Raw genomic sequence first — 12,015 nt, forward strand, 5'->3', positions numbered from 1 at the left:
TCCATCCAGACTTCCAGCAAAAAAGGGGCAACCAGTCCAGTTAGCCCAGGCCAACACATCTAATGCACAAACAGGATGCAGACAAGCCTCTCAACATGATGGACACTTCACAGGTGCAAGGTAAATTGCACACCAGTGGCGCGCATAGGGCACTGTTCACACTTGTATGCGCATGGTGTCCAGCCAGCAACCTATTACCACGCCCTTACTATTAGATTAGGCGGGTTACTCGGACACTACTCACTGCAGCACGCAAGGGACAGAAATTCCACTATGCACGGCCGTATTAAGAGGCCCGGCTGCACCCCGCATAGTCAAAGTGCAAAAAATACATATAAAATATATGTGAGGTATTAGTTTGTAAATTGGCCAATGTACGTAAGCCCACAATCCTCATCACGGATCCTCACGCTTGCGGGTCCCTACACTGATAAATATCAAAAATAGCAACAAAAAGAGGAGATAAAAACTCCCCCAAAAAAAAAGTAAAAAAAAGTTTAAAAAAAAACAAAAAACAAACAAACCTAAAAGTTAAAAACTCCCCTTTCCCCCCATTGAAAATTAAAGGGTTAAAAAAAATATATACACATATTTGGTATCGCCGCGTTCAGAATTGCCCGATCTATCAAAAAATAAAATCAATTAATCTGATTGGTAAATGGCGCAGTGGCAAAAAATTCCAAACGCCAAAATTACGTTTCTTGGTCGTCGCAAGTTTTACGCAAAATGTAATAACAGGCGATCAAAACGTAGCATCTGCTTAAAAATAGTACCATTAGAAATGTCAACTCAAGACACAAAAAATAAGCCATCACTGAGCCATAGATCCCAAAAAATGAGAACTGTACGGGTTTTGGAAAATGGCGCAAAACGTATGCCACTTTTATTGGACAAGCTTGTGATTTTTTTTAACCCCTTAGATACAAGTAAACCTATACATGTTTGGTGTCTACAAACTCGCACCGACCTCAGGCATCATACCCATACATCAGTTTTACCATATAGTGAACACCGTGAATAAAACATCCCAAAAACTATTGTGCCATCACACTTTTTTTGCAGTTTTTCCGCACTTGTAATTTTTTTGCCGTTTTCCAGTACACGATATGGTAAAACTTATGGTTTCATTTAAAAGTACAACTCGTCTTGCAAAAAACAAGCCCTTAAATGGCAAGATCGACAGAAAAATAAAAAAGTTACGGCTCACGGAAGAAGGGGAGCAAAAAACAAAAACGCAAAAACGGAAAGTCCCCCGGGGCTGAAGGGGTTAACAATAAAATACTCACTTATACTACGTCCTCTTGGATCCACTTTTCATTCCATCCAGACTTCTTCAGTCAGTAGAGCCCAAAACTCAGTATTTTCCTCCAGGAAGCCTGAAAGAGAAGCAAACAATAACAAGCTTGTACAAACAAAAAAAACAAATCCACCAAAATAGATTTCTCGGAGATATTTTAAGGTAATAAATATTGTACAAAACCAAACAAGACCCAACTGTTCTTCTCTTTTTGGCAAGATCAAATATACAGATATTTTGGTCTCCTCATTATATAAGCCATCACGTCATTTTTGTATAGTGCTAAAAGTATAACTTTTGCAGGGAGGACATTATTCTGCCAGGGATATATGGAAATATTGGTATGTCATTGTGTTATATGAGTGATCTTATCCACCCCATAATACAATAGTTTCGATACCTTATGAAACGGTATTTATATGATCCCGGTGTACAGACAACACGACGAGCAGAAGAGAATCCGAGAAGAAGTCCATCATCCACAATGAAGAACCTGGTGGCTTTGCTTTGCCTGATCTCTGCTCTTGTCGGCTCAGGTAAGACTTAAAAAAGTCAGTCAATTGACTTGAATTGTTCCCCCATTTTTGACCGGTCTACACTAATATAAAATGCAAATTTTCCACTCTTCTGGCTAATCTGGAGACATCAAGTTATAATAACATATGGAAAAAAATATTACAAAATTAGACAATAAATTTGCCCCAAATAATACAGAATTAGTATTATTATTATTTATTATTATAGCATCATTTATTCCATGGTGCTTTACAAGTGAAAAGGGTATACATAAAAACTAGTACAACAATCATGAACATTACAAAACAGACTAGTACAGGAGGAGAGAGGACCCTTCCCGTGAGGGCTAACAGTCCGCAAGAGGAAAGGACCCTGCCCGTGAGGGCTCACTGCCTACAGGAGGAGAGATATTCCAGTCCATGAGGGCTCACAATCTACAGGAGTAGAAAGATCCCTGTCCATGAGGCTTACAGTCTACAGGAGGAGAAATATCCCTGTCCATGAGGGCTCACAATCTACAGGAGGAGAAATATCCCAGTCCATGAGGGCTCACAATCTACAGGAGGAGAAAGATCCCTGTCCATGAGGGCTCACAGTCTACAGGAGGAGAAAGATCCCTGTCCATGACGGCTCACAGTCTACAGGAGGAGAAATATCCTTGTCCATGACGGCTTACAGTCTACAGAAGGAGAAATATCCCTGTCCATGAGGGCTCACAGTCTACAGGAGGAGAGGACCCTGCCCATGAGGGCTCACAGTCTACAGGAGGAGAAATATCTCTTTCCATGAGGGCTCACCACCTACAGGAGGAGAAAGATCCCTGTCCATGAGGGTTCACAGTCTACAGGAGGAGAAATATCCCTGTCCATGAGGGCTCACAGTCTACAGAAGGAGAAATATCCCTGTCCATGAGGGCTCACAGTCTACAGGAGGAGAGGACACTGCCCATGAGGGCTCACAGTCTACAGGAGGAGAAATATCCCTGTCCATGAGGGCTCACAGTCTACAGGAGCAGAAATATCCCTGTCCATGAGGGCTCGAAGTCTACAGGAGGAGAGGACCCTGCCCATGAGAGCTCACAGTCTACAGGAGGAGAAATATCCCTGTCCATGAGGGCTCACAGTCTACAGGAGGAGAGGACCCTGCCCATGAGGGCTCACAGTCTACAGGAGGAGAGGACCCTGCCCATGAGGGCTCACAGTTTACAGGAAGATAGAGGACCATGCCCACGAGGGCTCACAGTCTACAGGGAATGGGAGAGGTGACAGTAGGTGAGGACAGAGCTGGTTGCACCGTGGTGTACTGGTCTGAGATTTACGGCAGGTTGTAGGCTTGTTGGAAGAGTTGGGTCTTCAGGTTCCTTTTGAAGCTTGTCAAGGTAGGCGAGAGTCTGATATGTTGGAGTAAAGCATTCCAGAGTATGGGGAAGGCACGGGAGAAATCTTGTACGTGATTTTGGACAGAGGAGATAAAAGGAAGTAGAGAAGGAGATCTTGTGAGGATCTTAGGTTACATGCAGGTAGGTATTGGGAGACTAGGTCACATATGTACAGAGGAGACAGGTTGTGGATGGCTTTGTAAGTCATGGTTAATGTTTTGAACTGCAGTCTTTGGGCAATGGGAAGCCAATGAAGGGATTGGAAGAGTGGCGAGGCTGCGGAATAGCGATGGGAGAGGTGGATTAATCGGGCCACAGATTTTAGGATAGATTGGAGGGGTGCAAGAGTCTGTGAAGGGAGGACACAGAGCAGGAGGTTGCAGTAGTCGAGACGGGAGATGATGAGGGCATACACTAGGGTTTTTGCTGATTCTTAGTTAAGGATCCACCTCTTCCATGTCTACTGGTGTGTTCGTAGAGCTTCACATCTTTCATGATGGTGTAAAAGATGTAGCAGTTCCTTCCATGAGGCACAACCATATTACAGCAAGTCTAACTCGAAAGATAACTTGACTTTAATTTTTTTTTATTCAGTTACAGTTTTCTGCATCAAAATATTGATATTGTTACCATATTGTGTGTTTTGTAAAAAATGATGCACTTTTGTAATTTTATGGAGTCAAATCTTGCTCTATCAGAGATATTTAAAAAAAACAAAACAATAAAAAAAAGGTCAATTCAAAAAAAGTACAAGTGGGAGTTGAAGAACATCCACAATCTAAATTTGGGGTGCATCTTATAATCTGGGGAATCTTATCAACTGAAAAATGCAGTAAATTAAAAATATTTACCCTTTGAATTGAATGCCACTTTTTGATTGTTTTTAATATTGTCTTTTTTACAGTCTTTTCCTACAAATGTTTATCGGGTGTGTCCTACAACTCTACAACATGTAACGTGTCTGAGGCTGAATGCCTTGGAGATCGATGTATGACCGTCTGCCAATACTTTTATATTGGTAAACAGATCTCAATTTTCCCTTTCCAAAAAAAGTATCACCATCTCACTTTTGGTTTCGTGATATCTACAGTATTTATTTCTTTTATAGATGGAATTTGTTTTAAGTCGATATATAAAAGCTGTGCCAATGAAAGTATTTGTGGACTCAAAGGTTCTGGATTCCATGAAGCTATGATGTTTCGATTTTATGTGAATTGTTGCAGTGGACACTTGTGCAACACTGATGAATATAATCGTAAGTGTCAAACTGGAGTTTAACGAAGGGGAATATTTTACTAATGTCAAACCTCTGTCAATGTAATAATTTACTAGGTCTAAGGGGAAAACTTTTCTCCTTGCGGAGACTGACAAACCAATATTGCTGCCAGTGATGAGTCTTATAGCTGCAATGCTCCTCTGGGAAATATTCAAATTGTCTCTTTAGGGAGGAAGGAGAGAAAATCTAGTGCCACCTATTGGAAGTAGCTATCCTAAAAGTCAAAAGTGGCCATTTAATGAGCTTTTTCATATGACTTAGGATTTATGCCAGATCAGAACCTCAATTTGCAGACACTTTGTTTTAGGGTGATTGCCCCTCGTCTGTGCAAAGTATGAGATCTGATCTGGCTGCATGAGAAGCTATAGTTGGGACTAAGGGGTACTTTGCACACTACGACATCGCAGGTGCGATGTCGGTGGGATCATGTCGAAAGTGACGCACTTCCTGCGTCGCTCTCGACATTGTAGTGTGTAAATTCTAGATGATACAATTAACGAGTGCAAAAGCGTCGTAATCGTATCATCAGTGTAGCGTCGGCGACGGTCCGATGTTGTTCCTCGCTCCTGCGGCAGCACACATCGCTGTGTGTCAAGTCGCAGGAGCGAGGAACACCACCTTACCTGCGTCCCGGCTGCAATGCGGAAAGAAGGAGGTGGGCGGGATGTTTACATCCCACTCATCTCCGCCCCTCCGCTCCTATTGCCGTGTGACGTCGCAGTGACGCCGCATGACCCGTCCCCTTACTAAGGAGGCGGTTCGCCGGCCAGAGAGACGTCGCACGACAGGTGAGTGCATGGGAAGCTGCCGTAGCAATAATATTCGCTACGGCAGCTATCACAATGATATCGCAGCTGCGACGGGGGTGGGGACTATCGCGCTCGGCATCACAGCATCGGCTTGCGATGTCGTAGTGTGCAAAGTACCCCAAAGGGGAACATTTTTCTCCTGGTGGAGATTGACAAACCAATCTGGCTGCCAGTGAGTAGTCTTAAAGCTGCAATGCTCCTCTGGGAAATATTCAAATTGTCTCTGCAGGGAGGTAGGAGACAAACTGTAGTGCCACCTATTGGAAGTAGCAATCCTAAAAGTTAAAAATGACCTTTGAACAAGCCTTTTCATATGACCTAGGATTTATGCCAGACCAGAACCTCAATTTGCAGACACAGTGTTTTGGGGTGATTGCCCCTCATCAGTGCAAAGTATGAGATCTGATCTGGCTGTATGAGAAGCTATAGTGGGGTCTAAGGGGAAAACATTTCTGCTTGTGGAGATTGACAAACCAATCTGGCTGCCAGTGAGGAGTCTTATAGCTGCAATGCTCCTCTGGGAAAGATTCAAATTGTCTTTTCACGGAGGAAGGAGACAAACTCTAGTGCCACCTATTGGAAGCAGCAATCCTAAAAGTCAAAAGTGGCCCTTTAATGAGCCTTTTCATCTGACTTAGGATTTATGTCAGATCAGAACCTCAATTTGCAGATATGGTGTTTCGGGGTGATTGCCCCTCATCAGAGCAAAGTATAAGATCTGATTTCTCTGTATGAGAAGCTATAATGGGGTTTAAGAGAAAAACTTTTCTCCTTGTGGAGACTGACAAAAAGGGCCACTTTTGACTTTTACGATTGCTACTTCCAATAGCTGGCACTAGATTTTGTCTCCTTTCTCCCTGAAGAGACAATTCGAATAATCTACAGAACACTTTTTTTGGCCACTGCTATTGTGACCCAAAGACACAAGGGTGTTTGGCTCAGAAGTGGTGGGGCCTGGCTTAGACTTGTAGCCATAACACAAAGACAAAAATTACCCCCACCCCACACTGGGAATTGACCTATTTTTTTTTTTAGGTTTTACAGCCTTCCAATGAACTTTGGGTCAATCTTTTTCCATTTACCCTGTTCTTGCCTTCAGTAAATGGGAAGATTTTTGTTCGGAGGCTGAAACGCTGCACAGGCCTTTGGTTACTGTTGTGGGTTCGAGCCCCAGAGCTCAAGAAAGACGCGAGAAGAGAAATTTGTTTTTCTTCTGTGTTTGGCTCATACATTTTTTTTTTACAGAGGATTGGAACCAAAAAGATAAATAAAGTAGGCACACATTCGAATGATATTAACATATTTACTTGACCGTGAGTCATAACTAAATGATAATATTTCATGAAAACAATTGTATTCTTTTCTCTAGTTCCTAAAGACGATCCAACGCCGAATGGTAAATTTTGTCCATCCGCCTACTGTAACGACACAGTGGAAGAATGTAAGAGTCCCCACATAGTGGAGTGCACCGGCGCCATGGACACTTGTTTTGATTATAGGGCGGAATCAATAGTTTTTGGTGAGCAAAATGATATTTGATCATTTTTTAATAGTGTATTAGGCTGAGTTCACACAACCATATTTTCTCCAAACAACAAAAACAGTCCCATTAAGTCAGGAACAGCATCTGATCATGGTGGGATCCGTTTTTCTCGAGGTGGAGAGGAAGAAAAGGTTCTTCACCTACTCAATTCTATGAGTCTGTCAAAATTGTTTCTGATTTTTTCCATGGACCCATAGACGTGAATGGTAGAGTGTGATCCGATTTACGAAGGCAAATTGTGCATGCTGCGATTTTTTTCCTCAGACTGAAAAAAAAATTCAGTCATGTACATTGTCTCATTGAATAACATTGGGCCAAGTAAGATCTGACTTTTTGACAGATTGCAAAAATACCACTACCTGCACAAACCCCGTTACGACTTTTTTTGCACATGTGCATCAAAAGTCATGTCCCTGCCTTTGTTGTGAGATTGAACACCAAGCCTGCATCATTCCCTGTAGATGATGTCTGATTTAATTAGCCATCAAGTGTCTTTATCAGGCTTGGCTGGTCCGATGTTCCACTTGCAGCTGTTAAGCAATTAAATCTTTCTATCAATCTCTGACAATATCATTGATCATACATTGCTCGGCCGCCACTGAGATGGTGCATTCATCCTCTTCCCGGGGTTTTAGGTCTCATGGAAGGAGATTGTTCCATCCTACCTCATTTCAGAGGTTGTGCTGCCATATCTTGGTGCTGCTACCTCCGGGACACCGCCAGTAATAGTTCCTGCTCTGCAGCGTGCGCAACTAGTTTCCCATGACTCTGACTCTGATCTGTTCCATCTTCCAGCTACCTTTTTCTGACCTGTGTTCTCTCTGTACCACTTGTCCTTCTCATCCTCCTGACCCCGGTTCCATCCTGTGTCTCTTTAGTCCTTTCTGTCGGACCCGCAGACCCATCCCATGTCTCCACCTCCTCTGTACATACTTTGATCTCCTGGCTACTGACCTTGGTTACTATTCCCGACTTCAGCTTTGTTTTGCCCTTCTGCCTCTGACGTTACTTCCTGGCTTCTGACCCCTTGCATCCACCTGTTAATGGCTTGCTTACTCCCCCGATACTGACGAGACATCCTGGTATTAGACTTTGGCTAGCTGACTATTCTTTTCTGTGCTCTTTCATCCTCTCTTGTTTTTTTTTTCTAAATGCACTTTGGAGCTATCCAACTTGATTCAGTGTTCACCATAAGTGGACTATGACAGACAACATAATTTAACACTAGATCATGGCGTACCAATAGGTTGTAATGACTGACGGAAGTCAGCTGATGACGCATATCGAATTTATCAAAATTTAGAACAAATTAATCCTATCTGTAAAAAAATCAAAACACCAGAAATATTTTCTTTGATTGCCGCAACATTGAAATAAATTGCAATAGGAAGTGATCAAAACAACGTATCTGGCCCATTATGGTGACAGTAAAAACATCAGGTCAGGTAGGGTGCAAAAAAAAAGCTCTGACACAGCTACAAATCCAGAAAAATGAAAACATTATGGTTCTCAACAATTGACGACACAAGTAAAATTTTTTGTAAAGTCTAGGGAGAAACTCACCACCTCGCTGCTTCATTTACCGCTCTCAGAGTCTTGTTTGGGAGACCGGAAAGCCCATCAGCTACAGCTGGGTAATAGTACAAATCCAAGAAAAAAATATTCCGGTATCATTAAAATTAAATTTATTTTAAAAACATCTTTAAAGGTCAGGGAAACAGTCCATGTTGACGCGTTTCGACCTGTCGGTCTAAACCATAACAATTTCAATTACAATTAAGACCGACAGGTTGAAACATGTCAATATGGACTGTTTCCCTGACTTTTAAAGGTGTTTTTATTAATTAAAATAAATTGAATTTTAAGGAGTACAGGAATATTTTTTTCTTGGATTTTTAATTTTTTTTGTATTTACAAATTTTGGATATTTATTTTTACACCACTTAAATGAAAAAAAAAAAAATAACTATACATGTTTGGTATGTGCGTACTCATACTGAGCTGGAGAATAATAATACCGGGTAAGTTTTACCATATAGTGAACATGGTGAATACAAAAAAAAATGTTTGGTAAATTGCACTTTTTTTTGGCAATTTCAATGCACTTATATGCTAAAATTAATGTTGTATTTCAAAATGTCATGTTTTCTTGCTAATACAAGTCAAGGTGGAAAAATAAAAAAGCTATGGCTTTAGAAAAAGGGGAGGAAAAACAAAATGAAAAAACATAAAATGTTCTTTAGATAAAGAGTTTAAAGGGAATCTGTCACCAGATTTTGTGACTATAAGGGGTACTTTGCACGTTGTGACATCGCTACTGCGATATCGTTGGGGTCAAATCGAAAGTGACGCACATCCGGTGCCAGTAACGATGTCGCAACGTAAGGAGCCTAGATGCGCCGATTTACGATCTCAAAAGCGTCGTAAATCGTCGATCTGTGTAGCGTCGGTCATTTCCATAATTTCGGAACGACCGATGTTACGATGTTGTTCCTCATTCTTGTGGCAGCACACATCGCTGTGTGTGAAGCCGCAGGAGCGAGGAAAATCTCCTTACCTGCGTCCCGCTGGCTATGTGGAAGAAAGGAGGTGGGCGGGATGTTTACGTCCCACTCATCTCCACCCCTCCGCTCCTATTGGCCGCCTGCCGTGTGACGTCGCTATGACGCCGCACAACCCACCCCCTTAGGAAGGAGGCGAGTTGCCGGCCAGAGCGACGTCACAGGGCAGGTAAGTGCATGTGAAGCTGCCGTAGCGATAATGTTCGCTACGACAGGTATCACAAGATATCGCATGTGTGACGGGGGCGGGGACTATCATGCTCGGCATCGCTACAAAGGCTAATGATGTTGCAGCATGCAAAGTACCCCTAAGCTGCGGCCACCACCAGTGGGCTCTTATATACAGTATTCTAATTCTAACATGCTGTATATAAGAGCCCAGGCCGCTGTGTATAACGTAAAAATAACTTTATAATCCTCACCTAAGGGGCAGTGCGGTGCAGACTGGTCGGATCGGTGTCTCTGTTCTCCGTTACCGGTGCCTCTTTCGCTCATCTTTGTCCTCCTTCTTCTGAAGCCTTGGTGCATGACGCGTCCTACATAATCCACATTAGCCGGCATTGAGTTCCTGCGCAGGCGCACTACCATACTTTGATATACCTTGCTCAGTGCAGATCACAGTGCACCTACGCAAGACTTCAATGCCGGCTAGTATGGATGACGTAGGATGCGTCATGCACCAAGGCTTAAGAAGAAGGAGCACAAAGATGGCCAAAAGAGGAGGCGCTGGTACCGGAAAACGGAGACACCCATCTGACCAGTCTGTACCGGTGAGTATTATAAAGTGATTTTTACATTCTACACAGCAGCCTGGGCTCTTATATGCAGCATGTTAGAATGCTGTATATAAGAGCCTGGTGGTGGTGGCCGTAGCTTATAGGCCCCAAATCTGGTGGCAGTTTCCTTTTAAAGTAAATTTTCAGCATGCAAAAATTAGAATATGTCTAGGACATCATTTTTCCCCTCTAATAATGTCTGTTGTTTTTGTGTCTACAGATGAAACAAGTAAGAATTATTCCGTTAAAGGTTGCATTAATGCGGCCGCCTGTAGAGTAAGCTTTGCCGGCTCCATTGCGATTTCAGAAACAAAGAAAAGTCTCCTGAACTGTTATGAACCGTCAATAAAATTGAATAAACCTTAATTCTATTGATCTTCCTCTAATCTTTTTTAATCACAATGTATAACATCTTCAAGATTATTTCTTGTCTTCCCATATTCGAGCGGGAAGTCTCTCCTAAATGTTCAGATGTAAACAAAGCAATATTTTGGGGAATTTCCTTAGTTCTGTTACACCGAGAATTGTAGTATCCCAAGACCTATAAATCATAGAACATTGCTCTAGATGTAACCTAAAAACCCATGAATTGCTCAGAATGCTGAAAAAATAGATTTCTGAAGATTTCTAATGAGATTTCATTGTCTGAAGACTTCAATAAATGCTCACTAAGCAATGCGTTGTCTCTGTGTGATTTATGGAAGGTGATACTATCTAAGAGTAAACTAATATCATGTACATTGGGGTTCATAGGCCGGTGTCACACTTGTGAGTGCCTAGCGTGTATCTCGTGCGAGTCTCACGTTACACCACCCGGCACGGACTCACACTCTCCTGACAGGAGCAGGTTGGTTGCATGCATCTCTATGCAACCGGCCCACTCCTGTGAGGAGAGTGTGAATCCGTGATGGGTGATGCAATGCGAGACTCGCGTGAGATACACGTGAGGCACTCGCAAGTGTGATGTACCACCCCGGCGCAAACCGGGGTGCTTGGATCCGGGAGGTGTTTGTTGCTTGAGGGGTCCGGACCCGGGCTTGGCTTACCATTCTATCTTTTAAAGGGGAATTATTTACAGGGGAGAAGTTCGTGACGCCACCTGCGGATTGTGGTAATGGGAGTATCGCCGCTTCTGACCTAGGGTCCTGTACCCCGCCGTGCTTGGTACCAGTTATTGGGCCTTCTGGTGCCAACAGCCTGGCCAGACTATATTTGTTAAGCCTTTCCCAAGTTGCTGCGACAGATTCCCGACTCATCCGGACCCGGACTACAGTCTGCGACCCAATCTAGTCCAGCTCCCCTGGAGCTACTACTCCAGCTCCTCACTTTTTGAGGGCTCTCACTTCACTGTCTGTCACTCCTCCCACCAGTCTGCCTGACCCCTAGGTGGGCGTCCCTTTCCCTACTAGACCTACCCACTGGTTTGTCTGTCCAGTCCTGCTGTGAGTGTTGATTGGGATTTGTGGTGCGGGTGGTAGCAACACCATTGGTTGGGAACCTGGAACCTGGAACCATGGAGGGTAAGCCCTGCATTCCTTGGAGGGGGGGCAGTTCCCTGTAGCACCCTGGTTTAGTCAGGGGTGCTACAGTGACACCGGCCTTAAACTGGAAGAAGGAGCAGAGATGATGGATAGAAGTGGATTCTGAAGTCATGTAGGGAAGTTTGCTTCCAATCACTCTCGTGGTTTGTTTTTTTTTTGCACGTGACTATGTGTACTCTCTTTTATTACATCCCTATGAAGGTCACTGATCACTTTGAGAGCACTGAAATGCAGAAAATTAGACATTATAGGCATTTTTCTAGCCTGTGCCTGAGTCATTAGTGAAGGCATTGTCCCTAATGTGGCTACAATCTGGGA

The 12,015-nt window shown here is 43.2% G+C and overlaps 1 protein-coding gene across 1 annotated transcript; it reads left to right on the forward strand.

Annotated features, from left to right (window-relative positions):
- The first annotated feature begins 1,738 nt into the window (after window positions 1-1,738).
- LOC142256701 (phospholipase A2 inhibitor gamma subunit A-like) lies at window positions 1,739-10,799 on the forward strand. The gene is made up of 5 exons (XM_075328549.1): window positions 1,739-1,833; window positions 4,096-4,209; window positions 4,300-4,446; window positions 6,646-6,795; window positions 10,377-10,799. The coding sequence occupies exons 1-5, from the start codon at window positions 1,782-1,784 to the stop codon at window positions 10,520-10,522; spliced, it is 609 nt and encodes a 202-aa protein (XP_075184664.1). The 5' UTR covers window positions 1,739-1,781; the 3' UTR covers window positions 10,523-10,799.
- Window positions 10,800-12,015: the final 1,216 nt, after the last annotated feature.

Source organism: Anomaloglossus baeobatrachus, chromosome 11 (assembly GCF_048569485.1).
Source record: "Anomaloglossus baeobatrachus isolate aAnoBae1 chromosome 11, aAnoBae1.hap1, whole genome shotgun sequence".
In the NCBI taxonomy this organism is placed as follows: Eukaryota; Metazoa; Chordata; class Amphibia; order Anura; family Aromobatidae; genus Anomaloglossus; species Anomaloglossus baeobatrachus.